Source organism: Coturnix japonica, chromosome 8, assembly GCF_054131305.1.
Source record: "Coturnix japonica strain WE chromosome 8, WE-NBRP24, whole genome shotgun sequence".
Classification (NCBI taxonomy): Eukaryota; Metazoa; Chordata; class Aves; order Galliformes; family Phasianidae; genus Coturnix; species Coturnix japonica.
In genome coordinates this window covers 3,906,273-3,927,126 of record NC_140670.1, presented here as the reverse complement: position 1 = coordinate 3,927,126, position 20,854 = coordinate 3,906,273, and the positions used below count along the sequence as shown (strand labels likewise).

General features: G+C 40.5%; 1 protein-coding gene across 25 annotated transcripts in view; it reads left to right on the top strand.

Annotated features, from left to right (window-relative positions):
* PCDH15 (protocadherin related 15) overlaps positions 1–20,854 on the top strand; it is a 528,749-nt gene that overhangs the window by 286,995 nt on the left and 220,900 nt on the right. For 13 of the 25 annotated variants that reach the window (XM_085554984.1, XM_085554986.1, XM_085554968.1 and 10 more), the window contains 2 exons: positions 7,508–7,522; positions 8,189–8,254. The exons of 2 other annotated variants lie outside the window; for them this stretch is intronic. In XM_085554984.1, coding sequence (XP_085411110.1) covers positions 7,508–7,522; positions 8,189–8,254 — 81 coding nt within the window. The remainder of the gene's footprint in view (positions 1–7,507; positions 7,523–8,188; positions 8,255–20,854) is intronic. 10 more of the 25 variants (XM_085554985.1, XM_085554987.1, XM_085554973.1 and 7 more) reach the window with 1 other exon arrangement.

The following is a 20,854-nucleotide window of genomic DNA, read 5'->3' as shown; positions in this document are numbered from 1 at the left end:
AGGATCTGCTTCACGGCGCTGTTACATTGAACTGTTTTGTTTAAACTACCAAAGTTTTGTTTCTCTTGAGGGAGGAGGCTGAATGATTTTCAGGTGACAGTTGACTGGGGATTTAGAAGAAAAGGGGCAATACTGGCACTGGGATTGAAGTGAGACTGAGAATCCCGCCACCACAGGAGATAGCCTGCCTCTCTCCTGATGGGCTGTAGCTGCTCTTTCCTTCCTTTGTGCAGTATCTCAAAGGCGTACCCATAGCTTCCATTTTTTGAATCTCGAGTGCACAACCTGCAGGAAAGCAATATTATTTTTTCTTTAATGAGCTTGAGCACATGAGCAATTAAGAAGACATAATTGAATGAACCTAATCAGGAAGACATGCAAGATTGCCTCTGGGATGCTGCTCAAGGCAATTGCTCCTGGTATCTACAGTTTTATCTCTTTAGTTAATGACACCAATGGGTATAACAGCGCAGGCTAGTGATTTCACAGCTCAGGGGCTTTGCAGTTTTGCTTCATTTTCATGTCCTGGGCCTTCTATTCTGTTAAAGAGGTAGTGATTAACAGGTGATGAGAGCCTCTGCTTGGTTCTTAATGTTCTGGGTGCTCAGAGAAGAAGGCTGCTCTATTTTTAGTGTCTTTGAATTGCTCAGCAGGCAAAGCACCAATGAAGCCTGGTGCTGATGGGCACTGCATGGTCCCTACCCGGTTCCATAGAATCTCTGAATCTGTTTCAAGTAGTGAATGTCACATTGCTAAGGAAGGATAAACAGAGTGAATGGCTTCAGATGAAGAGTTGTTTTCTTAATTGTAGACTTAGAGTAATCCAGATTCTTACCTTCTATCAGGGAAGCCTTTTTTAAGTTAGCATAAAAAGTCATACTTGGTAATGAAGTGCACAGCGGTGTCCAACTGTTTTCTTCTGCAAGTCCTTGTGGGTACGCCATTAACCACTGCAAGAATAGCATATCAGATCAGTCTGAATTTCTGCCGTGGAACGTCATCATTTTGTTGAGCGTGTTTTCCCCTCGGTTTTTAAGTCCTTGCAGTATCAAGTTGAATTTCTCCATTGTATTTTAAGTAGTCATTAGCACTTGAAGCAAATGATTTGTTAAATGTTGTTATGCTATCTCTATGGTAATCTTTGGCATCATAGGAAAAAAAGACATAGTTTCAGCAAAAGGTACTTTTTTCAGTCTCTTGACTGAGGTAGTGGAAGGTGGAGGTTTTGAAGGTAATTGCTATGGTAAGATGTTTCTTTTAAAAGTATTCTCTAAGTAGGTACAAATTCAAAGGGAAATATTTTGAGGGCTCAGAGTCTTATTGCAAGTGATATAAGATGGCTTCTCCAATACAACGGAAATATATTGACTCTGCCTTCTTGCGTGTTAGCTGTTCTTTGATGATAAACATTTCTGACAGCTGATATACTGTGCTTTGTCTTTATTTTCACTGGTATTATTAAAAAACAAGAAATCTTACTACCTGAAGTGTATAAGTTTTGGGAGGAAGTCTTCTTGTGCTCTGAGCTGTGAGATCTTGTGCCTTTGGCTACTTTGCTGCAGTGCCATGTTTTGGGGGTGCTTGGCACGTTCTGGGGATCCTCTCCCAGTGGGTGCTGGAGATCACCATCTGCTGTAGGGTGGGGAGTTGCACAAGCCCCAAGTCTCATCCCATAGTTCTTTCATTGCAATTGTGTTACAGGGGAGAAGTCTAAAATATTAAAATAATAATTTCTAAGACAAAGCTTTTTTTTTTTTTTTTTAATTAATACAAAAGCATGAGGAGGTCCTAGCAAAAGGGGCAGGTGTTGCTGTAGATGTATGTTCTTGAGAAAGCATGGTTACCACTGTAGGTGGGAAGAACGCGAGTTATGAAATTAAGGTTTTGTCACTTCTTGCTCAACAAAATAGGTACCAGAACTGTGGATCAAGAAAGAGGAAAAACAATTTTTCATAGCTATTTAACGATCAAGTCCTTGCTTTTATAATTATCTAAGGTTCCGGCTGTTTGGACTCAGGCTGGCTCTGTGTTGGGCTGAGTGCAGCTGAGACTTAAATAACTGAACTCATCGGACCATCATTTATTAAGCAGACACTTCAAAGGATGTTTTCTGTCAGGTCTCATTGCTTGGCAGCTCTCACAGATGAGGAAGGTGCGGATGGCTGTGGCTGTCAGACGGATGTCAGCGTTGCCATCACAAAGTAAGGGAACTTCCTGAAGTTCCAGGAGGTCGATTGTATGTAAACAGTAAAACATGTGTTGTTTCTCTTTATTCTGCTGCTACACCCCTGCTTGAAAATATGCTTAAAAAGCCTCCAGGTCGCAGCATAGACCATTTAGGTAGACAGGATTGCAGTGGACAATTAATAAGGAAAAAAAGGAATTACAGGAATATTGAGAACTGTGTGAATCTTTAGTGCCAGTTGCATACCTGTGGTTAAAAGCAGCCGTAGTTGGCTTCTAAAATTTTATCTCATTTGAAGATATTACGGCTGTTCTGAAGAGTCATTCAGTGCATTTGCGTGGTCTTAAAAATCACTTCTGGTTAACAGTACTTGGAGGCATTTCTTGGCACGGTATAGTCTTTTCTTGTGTCTTACAGTGTTTTGGGGCAGAAGTGTGACTTCTAAAAGGCTCTGTCAACTCCAAAACTGCTTGTAAAATGCAAGTTGTTGCAGTCTAAAGGCATATTGCTCCAAAGATAGATGGTACTGCATTTTTCTATAGCAGTAAAAATAAAATAGCAATACATAGCACTTGCAGGGCAATTTCCACGCAGCAGACCCTTTATAGATATTATATCTCTATGAAGATGTTTGAAGAATGGAGAAATAAAACATCAGAGAAAGTCAGCTGTTTGGGCTGCGTGTTCTGGATGCTGTCTGAGGCTATGTGAATGGGACTTAAAGCAGCATTCTTACTTGTTTTTTGTCATTTTTGTGCTATATTATCTATCAGCATTGCCTTTTCTTCTGTTAGAAGCCAAACCTGAAGGAGATGCAATCACATGTAAGCAGCTGGATTAACCTGGAGTGGAGTTGTTGGACCCAAGCAATGAATTGTACAGCAGTGCTTAACTGAACTGTTAATTTTCAGTCTGAATCAAAACACAGAAACTCAGTGTAGCTCTAAGAAGGGTCCCAAACGTGCTGGAATTGAACTCAAGTTTGCTGTTGTTCCTTTCCAGTTCCAACAATTAGAGATGTCTTTCAGGAAGAACTCAAAATAGTCTGTGAAAGCCCTTCTTATGCTATTTTTAATGCAGAGTAATTGCTTCACAAGCCTGCTAATGTAAAGGTTATGCCAAGCTTATCCTAAATGGCACAGCTGTAGTTTTGAATTCAGCAACACAGGAAACAAGCCTGGACATTTTCCCCTCAGTCTGAGTTGCTTAGTTATGCGGATAGCTTATATGTGTGGCTCTGTGTAGCTCTTTATTAGGATCAGTCTTCTATAAGTTGAGGTGCTTACAGAGACCATCCAGTGCTCTGGATGGGCCTCACGTGGGCAGAGCAGAGGGGCACAAATCCCCTCCTCCCTGCTGCCACCAACCCTCTGTTGGTGCAGCCCCAGAGTTCTGTTGGCCTCCTGGGCTGCAGGAGCATGCTGCTGGCTCACATCTGGCTTTTCATCCATCAGGACCCTGAAGTCCTTCACAGAGCTGCTCTTGATCCACACGTTGCCCAGCCCGTGTTTATGCCTGGGCCTCGTTTCTATTCTTGAAGTGCGTAGCTTTGTAGGAAAGCTGCTGTGTGATACACATCACCTTGCAAAGTGTTTTCCACGTGGAGTTGATGTCCATGACTAATGCTTCAGTTTACTTCTTGTAAATGATGTGGGAGACCAGATTTGGTTTACAGCCATACTTAAAATTGTATGGCCGTAAGGGGCAAGCCATTTTCTTTATTGAACTTCTAAGCAGCTAATGTGATTGCGTGCCTTGCAGTCATGATTTAATGATCACAACAGTCAACTGCAGACGCTCCTCCCAACTAATTCAAGTGTTGTTTTTAGCTTGATTTTAGAGATCTGTGAAGTGCCATAGATATGGCAGAGAGGGGCAGTGTGTGGTAGCAGGGATGAGAAGGCATCTCATCCACGGCAAAGCCCCATGCCTTGATGGCTTTCTTTGGCTGTGAAGTGGTTGGCAGGGAGAGAAATGCTCCAAGTACTGCAGATGGTGGATGGGAGGAGGCACCGAGGGAGAGGGTGGGGATGGGAAGAACGAGGTGATGATGAGGCAGTGCCAAAATACAGGATTACTCAGGTTGTCAGCTCACACCGTGTGACCTTGGCTGAGCATCTTCCCTAAGGCAATGATCGAGGGTTTCTTCTGAGCGATCTCATTAAAAATAATTAGAAATTAAAATAATGAAAATTAGCTGTCAGAACGCAAGTGGATCTCAGCCATGTAACTGTTCCATGAAGAGTTTATTAAATAGGTTTTCACTTGACTCACAAGGAGACAGGCACTTTGTCTGCCTTGGCTTTGATGGAGTAATTGTGAAGTGAAAGCACTAGCTAGAGGAAACTGAAGTTAATGATGGGAACAAAATGCGTGCTCTTAGGAAATCCTTTGTGGCCTGTTGCTTTGTTTGCCTGATGGCTGCTGCCTTTTCTGGGCGGTGCTTGTACGGGGTGGGGGGGGTCCTTGCTGCATCACAAGTACATTTACCAGTGCTGCTGCTCAAATGTAAAATAGGATTATATTATGGCAACTGTAGCTAGGGAAGCTCGTTAATACCATAGCCTTTCTTCCAGTGAGTTTAATTAAGTGTGATGTGATGATGAGCCTCTCTGTTATGTAATAATGCTAAGAACCATTTCTGTGTAATCTCATAAGCAAATTAGGGTAGTTCTTGAAATTGAAGAACTTGGGTTTTTCTGCTTTCCCCGTGGAAAGGGTCTTCTAGGATCTGTTTTCCAGTTGGAAAGAAAAAGTGCTTTAGGCTGGAAATCCTGTTTTTAATTTGTGGGCTGCCATTTCTTCTTTGCAGTAGGGTGCTTTGTTTTTTCATGTGTGCATGCGCAGGTATCGCTCTTTTGTTTAATTATTTGGTGTTCCCTCTCTATATTTACCCATGTGTGTTTCTAGAAAGGTTTCTTTTCCCTAGGCTAAGCCATTCAAGCCTCTGTTGTCTTTATTGGATGGTCTCTCCATCCAGCTGATGGTGGGAGGAACCTTTCCTTGCACTTCTTTCCCTTGGATGTTTTTCACATACCCAGTGTTTGCCACAACGTCTTCCTGGTATTTACAACATCTGACTCAACTCGAAAGGTTTTAATATTAATTATCTCCCTTGGACTTGGAAATTTGTATAACCCCACAGTTTTAAGCTTCCATATTCAGTGGGCACTGGTGAGCATGAAACTAGAGAAGACTGTGGCATTATCAAGCTCTGCCTTTCAGAAGGGGATGGAGAGATTGCAGACATACTAAAACCTATTTCTATCTGGTACTTGGTTACTGCTGGAGTAGCTAAAATCATATGAAATGGTAATTTGCACAACAAAACTGCAAGTGGTTCTTTTCGGTTGGCACCATGAAGATGATCTGTGGTTATATATACATATATGTCCTGTTAGGCTTCTTCTGCTGTAGCTGTAGAATCAGGTTTTGCTGTTTCTCTAATCTTTTCATTGCAATCTATGTCTCAAAAAAAACAAATCATCACTTTATCTACCCACACTTGTTTTAAATCCTTTGCAAATGACTAAACATACAGGTGTGCTGTGCCTTCTCTCTGAGGTCTGATATGTATGATGGGAAGCCAGTCCTATGCGAAGGCTTCTCTAGTGTGATATATTTGTAATTCTGATGATTTGCTTCACGAAGCTCTCTGCAATAAGAATCCTAACCTATATTGGTGAGCATGTTGCAGGGTAGTTCAGTTAGCCAGCTTGTGAACTTCTTGAACGTTCTAAGAAGTGTCTGTGGGAAAGGTTAGGGCTGTATTAGTTATCAGCCTGCTTTACTTTTATAGCATCCAGTGAATAGAATAAGAGCATGGAGAAAAAAATCAGTGTTTTGGGTAGATAAGCAAATACTACTTATCTTTCCAGAGATTGCTCCTAGCAAAAACAGCAATGGAATGGAAGGTGTAGTTTTTCAAGTGGTCTGTTTACTCTGTTAATGCTTAAAAGTAATAACAAAATGTACTGTAAGCAAAAGGTATGGCAGTGTTTATGTATCCAACTAGAGTGTGTGAGAATATGAAGAAGAGCTGTGGATTTGCTCACCAAACAAATTAGCATGGACTTCTTAGGATGGCAGATGAAGCAGGTACATGAAACTACTGCTAAATGAATGGGAGTACGTGTGTGCCCACACCAGCTTACTGCCTTTTATCTTCAAGGTTTGCCCATGCAGCTTTTAAAAAGAAGTAGTTAAATGATGTGGTGACTGTGATATCATTAGTGACAGTTCAGATGGCATTTGAGATATTCATAAATACAAGCAACCTCCAAGAGTCACGCTGTCAGATCAGGTACCCATACTGTTCAGCTGCACTCACCAGCAAAGCTGTCCCTGGAGGGAATGATAGTGCCATGGAGATGCCCTTTGGAGGCCTCACCTGAGCACGCATCCAGATAAATGCTTCACTGCTTTCATCTTCCTTTGCAGGTGTGGTCCGTGCTGGAGCAATTACAGCATGGAATTAATTAGCTGCTGCACTTCTATTGAAGTCAGTGCGTGTGTCATTTGTGCTGTAGGTTGGGAAATTGTTTTCTCTCTCTTTGCTGTTGCTTTTAGTTGACAGATAATTTTGTACTGGAATTTTGCCTCAAGTGTTTAGACCTCTCAAAAGATACAGTGATGCTCCAGCACTTGGGTAGAAGCCATATAGTAACTGTGTCCCTTTGGGTCAAATCCAGCTGTTGGCATAGAATCCTAGAATCACCAAGGTGGGGTAAGACGTCCAAGATCATCCAGTCTAACCATCTACCTGCCACCAATATTTCCCACTAACCTACGTCCCTCAGTACAACATCTACATGTTTCTTGAACACCTTCAGTGATGGCGACTCCACCACCTCCCAGCACAGCCTGGTCCTGCGCCTGACCACTCTTTCAGAGAAGAAACATCCTAACATCTAAACTGTATATGTAATATCCACTGGCATCTGCACGCAAGCTCGGTATGCTGTTCTGTGTTGAAAGGGGAAGGAGAAATCTTTCCACATATTGTGCTGTTCTATTGGCACTGAGAGGCTCTTGAAAAGTGAAAAGTACTTCTTAATTAACTTTTGATTTTCCTTCTGTGTTGTTTGGAGAGGTAATATTTTTCTTCTGTTTAATACAGGAAACAAAATTGTTCACAAAATGTTCATTATGAGTAGTATACCTGCTTTTATATATTTTAGGACTACATCTATGCGTTTGCTAGCTCTGCATGTACTGCTTTTGTCTTTGAAGCTATCATTTCTGTACAGCAACAAAATCTTACTTCTTTTCTTTCGTTATTCTGCTCTGCTTCCATTGATGCCTCTAAACTTTTGACTCCAGACTGGCAATATGAGGGTAAGAGATGGCAAAATGAAACTTCCTGAACATTGCTTGTCTGTCTTTATTTAATCTTTGTTTTCCTTTGAACATAATTGAAACTCTTTCCACTCCCTTTTACTAAATCCTTTTGTTGCAGTTAAATTCAGATTATTTGTTTCTGTTGTGTAGCTTTAATTATGATTTGTAACTTTTAACCATTCCCTTGTGTTTTGTTTTTTTTTTTCTTTGGGATAAATTGCCATCGTATTGTACTGTCCTGAAGGACTCTGCTTCACTGTGGTCCCTGCAACACACAGAAATGTTTGTAGTGTAGCCATCAATGCTGTAGTATGGTGGTACGTGGTGACAATTTGGTGCGTGTAGTTGTGACATGGGAAGGAAAGCTCACCTAAGCGGACATTGCAAGCCATGTTTAGTTCATGCTCTTTAACTGTTAGTTTAAAAAATGGATCAGCATCTGAGATCTTAAATTCTCGGTCATGGAAATCTCCTTTGCTTTACAGAGTTTAGTTGAGGAAAAGCTAAATGAAGAGCTCATATATTGATCCTCTGAGTGCAAATGAGCTGCAAACTATTGTTTCTCTTCAGTATGCTGAATATGCAACATCACAAAACAGACAAATAAAACAACCAAGGTCCTTTCTCTGGAATCAGAAGTAACTTCTCTTTTTATCTTTATAGATTGCAAGTTGGCCAGAACAGGTCCTCCAGCCACAATAGTTCCCATTGACGAAGAGAGTCGGAACGGTGAGTGCCCTTTGTTCTCATAACACAGCTGTGGCCTCTGGTTGGGGCTCGGAGGCTCCCGCAGGGAATGAGCTGCCTTGGCTGTCTGGCTTGGCAGCTAGTAACCCTATCACTGCTCTGAGAACTGGTCTGTGAAAACCTCTGTCGGTGAGCTGTGGTAGTGGGGAGGGCAAAGGGGTCCAATGTTGTCAGTAAGAAGCAGCAGCTTTCACAATTTCACCTCTTAATGACTTGGGTCTTTCACCCTGGGTTGCTCTTGTGAGAGTGTTGTTTCTTTTAATAAGTACTTTGACCACAGTTACTCATAATACATGAGTGAGATAACTACCTGTTTGCTCCTTTATATGCTTATTTTTACCCACTAAGTTCTTATTCTTGGGACAAAGATCTGTTTGATCTTGCATTTGTTTAGATTGTTAAGGTAAGACTTGAAACCTTCTTTCTCGGAAGCTTTAATTGCTTGGAGCTTTAATGTTGGTTTTTTTGGGTTTCCCATGCAACTTTCAGAAGGTTCCTTGTTTGTTGATGTTCTTTGGTATAAGCATTAGTTATGGATACCTCTGTGGCACGACTGCTTAGTTCTGGGATTTGATGCTTACGTCTGTGTCACTTTTCTGGGAAGGTGTCGTGTGCTCTTGAGTGGCAAATGCCCTTCATTTCCACATAGGTGGTACTGGTACTTGCATAGCTCGTTTTCTCATGTACTAACAGCAGCTGAGTTTCATATCTGAAGAATGTTGTGTGAAGAATAGTGCAAAAGAAATAAGGTTAAAAAAAAAAAGTTGATTATGGTCATCTGCAGTATAAACAAAAATAAGGAGCAGTAAGAATTTTGCATGCCTCTGATTGGTAGCTGGATGTCATTTCTTAGTTTTTTGGTATTCAAGTCAATGTTTATTAAATACTGAAATTTTTTTCCCTACAAGAAAGGCTGTTGAATGGTGGGAAGAGGTGTGTTTTTTTCCTCAAAGCTTTTCATGCATTTGCAAAGATTTAGTCTATCTATCTCACTGTGAATTCCTATGAACCATTAATTCCGCATTAAATAAGTCAAATGGGAAGCAGAAACCTGGATCGGCGTTGTAGGTAATGGAAACGACACACCTCATCTGTAAGCCACAATATGTATTAAATTAATGGATCTCCTGGGAAGCCAGCTCTAGGAATGAAATGTCCTCAGATGCTCAGCTGTCTTTTTTTGAAGTGGTAGGTTGCATCCTCCCCACTGCTGCGTGTTGCTGAAGGTAATGAAGGTTGAATCCAGAGCAGTGGCTCAGCAGTTGGATCAGGGCTACTACTCATTGACTTGAAGATCTATGGGAAAAATGACTCAATATGCTGGTAGGTATTTTAAGTAAAATAGGCACTGGAAAGGATGTAGTGCAGCCAGAAGCATCTACTGTCCTGACACTGTTCAACCTTCCAGAGGTCTTCTGGTTCAGTAGAAATGCTTTGTGTGGAGCCACACTAAGCAGTGGGTACTGCAACAGAATTGCTGAGATGCACACTTATATGTTATGAGAGAGTTAGAGACTGCTGTGATAAGCGTATGACTGAGTAACTGATGGAGCCAGGTTGTCTTCCATGTTTTCTACAAGGAATCTCACCAGTCTGTTTTTTCTCCATTCTTGGTAGTGTTCACGTGCTTTGCGTTATACTTAAGTGCCACATCTAGCTATGTGTTAGGGTTGCAAAAATATAACATACTGCTATTAGCGATGCTATTTTAACAGAGTCTGTCTTTAGCTTCGCTGCACTGAGTGTTTCTTCTCAGCATACAGAGTTCAATCATTACTGAATCATGTAGTCTTTGAAGAGTCTCCTCAAATCTCTTTGGGGCTATTTGCATTTGTATCTGTACAGGTAAGCGCGGTGAGCCTCACTGGCTTCTTGTTAGAAAGTTGCTGTGGTTTAATACATGTGCATTGAGAATAGCGTTTCTTAACAAATGTACTCAGGTGCTGTGTGGTTTGACCATGACCTTGACTTAGCACCTCTAGGCTGATTGTGCAGCACAGGCTTTGCTTGTTGGAGCCTTGCTAAGTCTGGATGAACAGCAGGTGTATGTGCTGGTTCAGGTCCAGTCTAGGCTGCACCTGGAAAGTTAGGATCTGATGGACAGTCTACCCAAAGAAGACAGCCCGCTGCTTGGTGCACAGCATTGGCAAATACTGTCTCTGGGTCTGGATTGTTCTGGATGTTCCCTTGCCGTTTCAGAGTGCTGGTCATAGAAATCCTTGGGGAGCAGTGCAAATCAGGAAAACTGCAGCAAAAGCTACAGAAAAGGGGACTTGCTGACTGTTGCTGTGCACCTTGTATTTGCTGTGGGAAGCATGCAGCGGGCTGTAATGGTAAAAGATAGCCAGTTATGGCTGGCTCTCTTAGTTGTTCTGACAAAGCTTTCCGTTAGAGTTAATGATTTTTTTTAATGCTCTAACCTCCAAGTTCTTCATAATGGAGGAAAATCAGCAGATGTTGTATGGTTTAACAGTGTCCTTTAAAGAAAAACATTTTTCTCTCATGGCTTGTGTAATTGATTGCCAAATACGGAAATCACCTTCTGTTTTCAGAGATGCATCTAATTAAGACTAAGGCTTATTTGTTCTTAATCAACTGTCCAAAGAATCAAATTACTAGCAGCATTAGTAGTATTACTGGGGCTTAACGAATTTCTTTTTTCAAGGAAGGTTAAATATCCTAAATGAGCATAGCAGTTACTGGGCAAAAGACTTAGAATGGAACACACAAAAGCAAGTGCAAGAACTAGAAGTTTTAAGATTTTCTTATACTCATCTAATAAATGTTTATGACAAGATTAGATATGGAGCATTTTGTGTAATTTCATGAATCATCATCGCGCCATCATTAACAATGGCCAGTATTTAAGAAGTGTGTGTTAAATATATCAACAATTCTGTTTTTTCAGGTTTTTTTTTAATGGTACACTGTAAGAAAAAACAGTGTCAGAAAGCAGGACATGATTTGGGGTGAGACCTGAGAAGAAACGTCTTGTAGAAACTGATCAACTAATTCCTAGGGGTAGGAAATACAGTTGGAAGGTTGGAATTAGTAAAATGTTTTTTGTGCTGTCAGCTGTCTGGAGTATATCCTAACGTGGTGTTGATGCTCTTCTGGGGAGATGAATTAGCCTTAAATTGTCTTCAGAGATCAGGTTTCCCCCACCCCCCCGTTTTGCCTTTGTCTATTACTTTCCATTTACCTCTTTAGGTTCTTTGGACTCGACAGTCATTTTGTTCAGCATTTTGTTGTCTGGGCATATACATGGGTGTCACTTTTCTGCTCACGTTCTACCAGTGTAAATCTCTCTTGTGTTTGTGACTTGATGCCATCTTAGCGCATTAATACAGCTGGGAGCTGCTGAGCTTTGCTCACTAAGTATTGAGCAACTGTATAAGTAATGAGCAGATCAGGCAAGATCCACAGGTCTCTCCCAGCCTTGACATATAAAATGATCAAGATTTGGAATTTAACTCCATGCTGTAGCAGGTATAAGTTATTTTGAATAATGGTTATGCTGTATAACGATGAGGCCTTTATAAAATGCATTAGAGTTACTATATTTTTTAGTGGAAATTCTCATCAAAATGATTTAAAGTTTCTGAACTGCTCCTCATCGACAGCTTGAGTAGTCAGAATAAATTATTCATACTAAATTGTGATACTTAATTCGTTCGTATTCTCAGATTGTCAGTTTACCTTTGTAAATGAAGAACTGTGTATTTCAACAATTGATTTCTTTCACGTGGCTTTTGAAACACTGGATGTAATTTTATTAGCAGCATCCCTCCCCTTTACAGTTCCAAAAAAGCTGTGCAACGATAGGAGTATTTAATGTATTTTAAGCCTGCTTAAAAAGGCGAGAGTAGCATGAGTAGATCAGCTTGACGAGTTGGATGATGTGTTTATTTATTTACTTTATTTTCACCAAGCACAACTGCTTTTACTGGTGCCCATGACTAATCTAATTTTTGCAAGGTTCTCTTGTTCTGAAAGCTTTCTTTGTGTGGAAACATGATTTACGTTTGGCAGGTTCATCCGTAAGAAAACCTCCTTGCAGCACACCTAGAATTGTTTGGGTTGGAAGGGACCTTTAAGGTCATCTACTTTTTGTGATTTTCTACCTGAATTAATTTGGAGCCTGACACAAGGAAATAGCATCTGCAGCATGGAGCTGCTGGTTCAGACCAGTAAGCTGCTGCTGGAAGCCTGCAGAGAAACCTGCTGTGCTTGACTGTCTAGCGAGCAGGCAGGTGGATTTACAGCACATTGGGATTTATCTTAGCTTGGGGATCTCTGTTTGAGGATAACATGGATGCATCCAGAATACATGGGTATGGAGAGGAAATGTCATTTAGCGGAACCTGCTTTTGTGGATGGGTATCTAATAAGCTTTCTTGAGAGATTAAGGACATAAGTTTTTTAAGCCTACTTGGTTTAGATAATGGTCAAAGGTCTGAGCCACTTTAGTACTTTTCAAAGCTTAGTTAGACACCTGTTGATACGCTGAGTAGTGTGATGAGATCCTAAATGGGCATCCTCTTCTCTCCTATCCCAAAAGTATTCCCCACTTTGTTTGAAATGGAATGTGTGTTTAAGCAGCAGGTTGCTCTGAAAACAGCAGTTTAGCTTTCTCCAAACTTTGAAACACTAATAAGAGTGATACTGAAGTTACTGCTTATGTTGAACTGAAGAGTGCTTGTAAGAGTGTAATAATTCAGCAAATAATGGATTTCAAAGCTTCGACTGGCTCTAGCATAAATTGTATGTTGTTCTATTTTATGTAGTCTCATGTGAAAACTCCTATATCCTTTTAGGTTTCCACAGTCGCATTAATCAAGCCAATTACTATCTTACACAGCTCTGATATTTTTTATTCTTCTTATATTCCTTTGCCGTTTTTCATCATTACTTAGGGGGTATTTTTCATTTTATCCATCTGACCTAATGGTTTTAGAAGGGTGCAACTTGATTAAAATAAATGACCAAGTCTCAACCTTTTGCATACCTGCCTGTGTTTTATTAATATGTTCCTACCAATAGTTTCCCTTTGATATACCCATCCTTTCTTCTGAAGCTGCGGTCAGGGGAACAGTGCTCAGTAGTTTGGTCTCAAGGGACAGGAAATGTCTTGGTGTCAGTACCTGCAGAGTGACTAAAGCCTTTATTAACTGGGAGTTCCAAATTACATTGCTGCTGTTCATCAGGAGCCTGTGTTGTTTTAAGACTCAGCTTGATTCGCCGCCCCTTAGGGCAGAGCTCTTGTGTACCAAGCAGGTGTTTTATTATTGCTTGGGGTGTGCGTAGGAGGTGCTGTGGCTGCGGTACTGAATGCCTTCAGAATAAAAATTGGACTCAACTTGTACAGAGCGCGAGGCTTGTTGGGCATAAATTCTTGCTCTAGCTTAATTATTTTATGCCAAGTCCTAAATCAGCCAAACTGCGTATTAGTTCTTTTCAGAAGAATAATTATACGTGACTGCCGCCAGGCATTAAGTTTTATTTTTCTGGATGGTTTATGAGACCAATGAAAAATCTGGCAAACGTTGCTTCTGAGAGGCACTGCTGAGCATTTGTGTTGGGCCTATTATTTTGTCACTGTCATAACAAGGTGAAGTTTAAAAGAGCAATTCAGTGATAAATTATCTTCTTCACAAGGAATTAATAGTTTTGAAAAGGGCATTCCTGAGGAAAGCAGCATCTGAGAAGAAGGCTGAAATTCTCCAGCAGGTTTCTGGCTTTTGATAGTTTTTCTCTGGGGTTGTTGTTTTTCTTTTTGTGATTACTCATCCTGTTAGCCCTCATAGTTCCCCTACCCTCATCTTTATGCATTCAGGTATGCCTGGGGATTGACCCAGTCTGAGATGGGAATCACTGGCTGGTCCAACCCTGTAAGGACTCGAAGCTGAAGACGTGTCCAAAACACATGGGGTGGTTAAGACTTGGAACTTGCCTGTTGCTCCATGTATCTGTCTAAAGTCACTTTCTATCTTCAAAAGTCACTTTGTGTTTCCAGAATTAGCTCTGCTTAAGCACAGGGAACAGTTCACTTCTAGCTTGGCCTGGATCTCACCTCTGTCCAGTTGGTAAGAGATGACTATTCATTCACTGTTTCTTTTCTGCCTTACATCATGCTGATACAACTCCCAAAGTGGTATTTTTCTCCCCTCCTCCCTCTCACCCCCTTTTCTTTTTGTCTACTTTATATGGTTTTATTTCATTGCTTTGGAGTGATAAGAATGTCAAATATGAAATTTGCCTTTATGTTCTTAAGGAAATGTTTAGTGAGTCTCACCTGACTTTACTTGTTTTTTGTTTTTTTGTTTTTGTTTTTTGCTTTTTTGGGTTTTTTTGTTTTTGCTATTTCTTTAAAAAATAAAACACCAAATAAAAACAAAAGAAGAAATCCAGTGTTTCTTCTTGATATTTTCTTCTCCTACTGAGCTTTATTTTCCTTTTTCCTGAGCTGTTGCTCTTAATGCTTTCATTCAGGTTTGTTTCCTTTCTTTTTTTTTCCCCCTCCTAGATGACTTTATCTACTCTAATGCTGCACATTGTTCTGTTCTTTAGAGTTTTGCCCTCTGGCACAGAGATGCTGTTGGTGTGAAAACAGGAGACATGTAGGGAAGCACACCTGTATTCAGGTGTCTGTGAAGCAGCATGTTGAGTACAGTTGTCATGTAGCTCGTGGTTCTTTGAAGCTCAGTGTTTTCTTCTTCAATAGAGTTTCTACCTAAATAAGTAAATGGAATATGAGGTTCAGAAACTTTTCCAATAGTATTGCTTCCAGATAGGATGTGAGCCCTTTACAGGTGCTTTTGGGAACCAGCTGTTGGGATCAGATTTGTTGTTGTTTATTGGTAATTGTGGTGAAGTGGTTATTATTAGACATGCAGCTTCATCAAACACTTGGAGAATCTATGAGTTACTGAAGCTGATATTAAGCTAACTCCTGCTTTCTGAAGTTGGCCCTGCTTGGAACTTTGGCTTGGATTAGGTGGTCACCAGTAGTGTCTTCGTAGCTTTCTTGGTCTGTGCATACAGACATGTTAGCAAATAGAGTCAGACAGTTTGTTTGTAATCTACATAGATTGTTTGCATTGTTAGGAACATAATGTTCCAGAATCTATTTTGATCATTAGGAAGAGAACAATATGAATATATATGGATATATATGTGTGTGTGTGCGGTAAATATGCTCATTGCTTGATGGCAGTTTACTCTTCCAAGTAGAAACGTAAGGAAAATGCTCATATTTTTCTTTGTCTTCTGCATTATTGTTTCTGAGCTGTTAATATTAAATGGATTTTCATATCAGCATACATGAAGGTGCAGTTGATATGAATGTCTCTGAACAGGTTAGCTCCTGTCTTTTGTAAACTTCTTTGAAAAGCTTAGGATCTTATCTAGGCAAACTTCTGGTATGTCAGTGACCAGGGATGTCCCAGCAGAACTTTTCTTTGGTGCTCTGTGGAGCAGCTTTGGATGCTGAACACTCACTGCCAGTTATGTGTCTCTAGACAAAAGAAAGAATCTTAACGCTCCAGCCATTACAAATAGGAATGTGACGTTCTTCCACTTATGAGTTCAGCTGGAATCAAAAAAATAATAGCCAAGTAAGTATCATAGAAGTAATCCTCATTAAGGATGACAGCAGTTCTGTGATGCAGCTTCCATGCAGCCCCCAGTCTGGGCTTCAGGAAGGTTAAGTTTGTTCTTTGTGGGATGAGTTGCTTGCTTGGGGCCTGAGGGATTTTAGCAGTTGTTGGTTGGTTTGCCAGCCTGATGCGTTAGGTGGAAATAAAGAGGTGCAGTTGACTTTATGTAGGGTTTTGGATTGGTTTAGCCTCTGGTCTGATTTGTACGACTCTCTTTACTTCTGATTTAAAGTTACATATTTTATCGTATTAGGAATTCTGCCCTTAGAAATTCTGGAGATGTGAGTAAAAGTAGATGGAAGAAGATTGGCCAAAATCCAAAATATTAAGTTCAGTTCTTCTGAACTCATTTTGAATATAAATGCTATGTTCTCCCTTAAAGCGTAGTTGAGGAATGTTCCATTAAAGATGATTCTGATGGACTGGGAGCCTTGCAGATGCAAGTGAGTGACTAATGGGGAAAGAAGGCACGCTCTGTCTGTCTTTTTAACTCTTAACCCAAAGCGGTTTATGGTTGCATTTTATTCATTGTGTTATCTAATCTTGTAATGCTGCTCAGAAAAACTGTGAAGAAAATCAGTGAAGAATCTGCACCCATATATGCATCTTTTTCAATATATTTGGTCATTTAGTGTATTGATACGAGATTCAGAATGGTATGTTGTGAATTTAAATAGAGTCAGCAGCCTCTAGGCAAAAAAATATAACTTGAAAATATTTAGTTTTGTTTTGAAATTGGATAGTAAAGTACAGTGTCAAAAGAGATGGGATGAGAGTAGTTCAGACAGAGGAGGAGAACAGGTGTTTGAAGGAGTGCAGTATGAGGAGTATCTCTATAGCTCTTCTACTAGTTTTAAGTTAGTCAATGTGATGGTCTTCAGCTTTTCAGTTTAGGTAAAGCTATATTGGAATATTAATAGGATGTTTGCGTGTTTTTCTTTCTTCAATTAAGATGCTTAATATGAAGCAGCTAGGTAAATAGAGATGGGAATTGGGCGAAGGAGTTAAGAAGGAGAGCTTTTCCCCAAGGCATCAGGTAATGATAACTATCTAAATCTAGTACAACAAATATTAATAAAACAACCCCAACAACTCAGAGAAATACAAGGGGGGTATGGAGTGGAGTGGCTGCATTTGGGAAGGAGTTGAGAGTGGTCCCTGGACATTGCTTCCTACCTGAATAGTGGTGTTGGAGGACCTAAGCTAGTGTTTGAAAGGGAAGGATCGAGCAAAGCTGTTCTTCTGATATCTGCCTGAGGGCCATCCAGGACTTTGATAGGCAGAGCCCATACATCTTTCTTTTTCTTGCTGTGAGACAGAACTGCATCTGCTGTTTTCTAATATGCGTTGAAATAGAACTTTTGGTTTACACCAGCTGTGCAATGATGATCTGCACTCTGCTTTGCAATTTAGAATAGCAGAGAGCTGTATTAAAATGGTGCAATTGTAAATGACAGAATTTTGCCTTCTGTGGTCTTTTAATACAAAGTTTTAAGAGAAACCAGTGCCCCGATGGCAGAGAATGATCTGGCTTCAACAGCTGTCAGGATCCTTCCAGTAGGACCGTTGCAACCCTGCCTGCTTGCTTCTGGTTCTGAGGCTGTATTGCAGAAGATGGCAGCCCCTTCTTTGAGTGGACAAGAACTTAAGAGTATTCCTGTTTGGTAATAAGAGATATATTCTCAGATTCCCATGCTGCTGGGTTTGCTGTAATATGGCCAGGCTGGGGCTGCTCACCTGCGCCATGTTGCATCATATTCTCTGGAAGAGGTTGTACATCTGGGATTTACCCTCTTTCTGGGTGTGTTATGTTGTATAGACTTGGGACTGCACAGAGTTCTGTCTGTGGCTGTGATTTAGAAGTGCTACTGGAGAACCTGCCTCAGGTTTTAATAATGCTGCTTTACTTAATTCCAAATGCTTTGCACTGAGTTTTGAATGCTGGGACTTGCTTATCTCAAGAAGCAGGTAGTTGGTGTGTCGTTATATTTTTACTAAAGGCAGGCAGTTATGCTTGGTGTGCATTTCTTCTCTGTTGCCTGGCAGCTTCTGTGGGTGTTGACAGGCATGGTTTACAGCAGTGAGCAATCAGAGGTGAAGCTTTATCTATGCGGACAAACGATTCAGGAGAATGGGGTTGTTTTCTGGTGTTGCACCCTGCTGTATTTTACTGCCGTATTTACTTAATTGGATGTTTCATGCAATTTCATTTCTCAAGATCCAGTAGAATATGTTAATCTTTTTCCTAGTTGTAGAGTATGTTGCTGATGTGTTATTGAGCAGCCTGCGAGGGTAAAGTCTAACATCAGAGCTTGTCTTTTCCCAGCATTGGTGTGGAACAGCTTGTGATGTGTTGTATACCCTGTCCCTGGAGGTGTTCAAGGCCAGGTTGGATGGGCAGCCTAGTCTAGTATTAGATATGGAGGTTGTCGGCCCTGCCTGCAGCAGGGGATTGGAGACTGATGATCCTTCAGGTCCCTTCCAACCCAAGCCGTTCTATGATTCTAATATGATCACAGAGTTATGGAGGTTGGAAGAGATGTCTGCAATCATGTAGTCCAACCAGTGTCTGCATTTTATGTGGCTCCAATTCTTTTGCCAACTTGCTTGGGGCAAAATTTAAAACATTTGTCTTTGAAGGTTAGAACTGAATGAGGTTTTATTAATTCAGTCCTATCTAATTGTAAGAAATGGCCTATATAAGAAGGGGAAAGAAGAAAGGCCAAATAGTTGTTGTTTATTATGTGATTTTTCTGTGCAGTCCTGTGCTCCCAGGGAGTCAGTGGAGTCTTGAGTTCTTTCTCTGGGAACTCAAGTTGCAATGTCTTGTTTTTAATTAGTAAGGTAAGTAAAAGTCCATTTGCTGGCACACATTTTTGCATGTTTCAGTGAAGGAACGGCCAGTTAGTTCTTCTTGCCCTACTTAGAAGGTAGAGTCTATTTCTCAACAAGAACTCAATGCCCTCAACAGGATGTTAGCATTCATGTCTCCAAAGGGAGCTCCTAAAGCCATTTGTCGCTAATCCTTGCCTTCATTTATCCAATAAGAATGCACTGTGCAGTTAATTTCTCCTACTGCCCTTGTAAAAGCAAGGCCCTTACAGACTGATCCATACACGCATTTAAGAAGGAAATCTTTAGCCTATGCATGGTTTGGTGATTTGTTTTTTTTTCATCTTAGGTCTGAGAAACTCCTGATCTCCAAGTGATGCTGTTGGGTAGAGTAACCATCCTTGCTTAGCTTTAGGTTTGACTAAACTGTTGTTCTTCCATTGGGATACCACGCCATACCAGTTATAACTATTCTAATCATTCATTCCCTTTTAATCAGTATCATTCAGTGATAAACCATAGGTTTCTCTGCCACATTTGGAATAATGACCAGCTCTATAAAAGGCACAAAAAGAGCACCTTGCACCATGCTGCAACCTGGGGAGAAAGCTTTGTTCGGGTCCCTGCTGCTTCTTATATTTAAGCATTAAAGATCTTGAAAGGATATTTCTTGCCTGTTGTTGAAAACTCTGATGCATTATTTATAAAGCAGTAGGTGGTAATTTTAACTGTTTTATGGTAATTGATAGCAGTTAGAGCACAGGATTACAAACAGTTCCTCAGCACCAGTAAATGTCAGCATGGGAGGTGTATTACCAGGACATGTTTTTTTTACAGTAAGTTTAAAACATGTATGCTTTATTCAGCTTCAGTGAGTCAATGTGGAAGGGCAGAGAGGAAAGAGATGATACAAACATACAGTTTTAGGAGGTTCTGCTTGCTGTTTTCACAGTACTTATCCAGACTGCATCAAAAACCTTCGTTTCATTGCCAGGGTATGAGATCAATGACAGCATTCTCAGAATCACCAAGGTTGGGAAAGATCTGTAAGATCACCCAGTCCAACCATCCACCCATCATCAATGTTTCTCACTAAACCATGTCCCTCAACCCAGCATCCAAATGTTCCTTGAACACCTCCAGGGTTGGTGACTCCATCACATCCCTGGGCAGCCCATTCCAGTGCCTGACCACTCTTTCAGGAGACGTATGAAGACTTGGTAAGTTCATGTACTAAGGTTAAATGGAACCTTAAATAGAATATTTGATCTGCATTTAAATAGAGAAGGGATGGAGTGATTATGCCTTTAGTCCTTTGGATTAAGGTTTTTCAGTTTGTTTTTTTTTTTGCTGTAGTGTCAATTCTGTGGGAAATAAATCAACCCTGGGGAGATGTGGAAGGGGAACAATCTTCCTTTGTATGTGTGAGCTGTTAATTCAGTTTGACGGAGCTGAAGCAGCAACACATTGATGCGTCATTATTTTACTGTTTGAATAAAGGGTTTCCTAATTCTTTAATTTTTTTTTATTGTATGGACAGATAGAAAATTATTGCTCAAGAGGAATTTCACCCAATGGGCACAGTGAGTATTAGGTATTTTTTTAGGGTTTTTTTGCTGTTATTATTGAAATACAGTGTGGTACAGTCAAATAGACTGTGCTTTTAGGGTTCAAGAAATGGTTTGCAGTCCAAGTACCACATGTATTAGACTGTACAAAGTTTGCATTGTGTAATGCATACATTTTACAGGGCGGCCTCCTTGTGTGTGTAAAAAAGAGGATAGCTGCTGATTCCAGTGTAGTATTTTTGTGACAAATGTGATAATATTATGCTTTGTCAGCTTAAATTAGTATTCAAATCAGCTTACGTTTTCTTGTGCATTGGGAAAAGAATGCTGAAGTTTGTTGCCAGCGTGCAAAGGTGAAGCTGCTTGTAGAAAGAGTAAGGACATGCTATGAATTGAACAAAGATGAATATAGTTATTTCTGATGTATGTTCTAAAGTCCAGCTAGAAGCATTTGCTAGTGGGAAAGCTTTTTAGCCAAGTCCCTTTGTTCTGTTGCGCTGTGATGGACCATACCTCCAATAGGA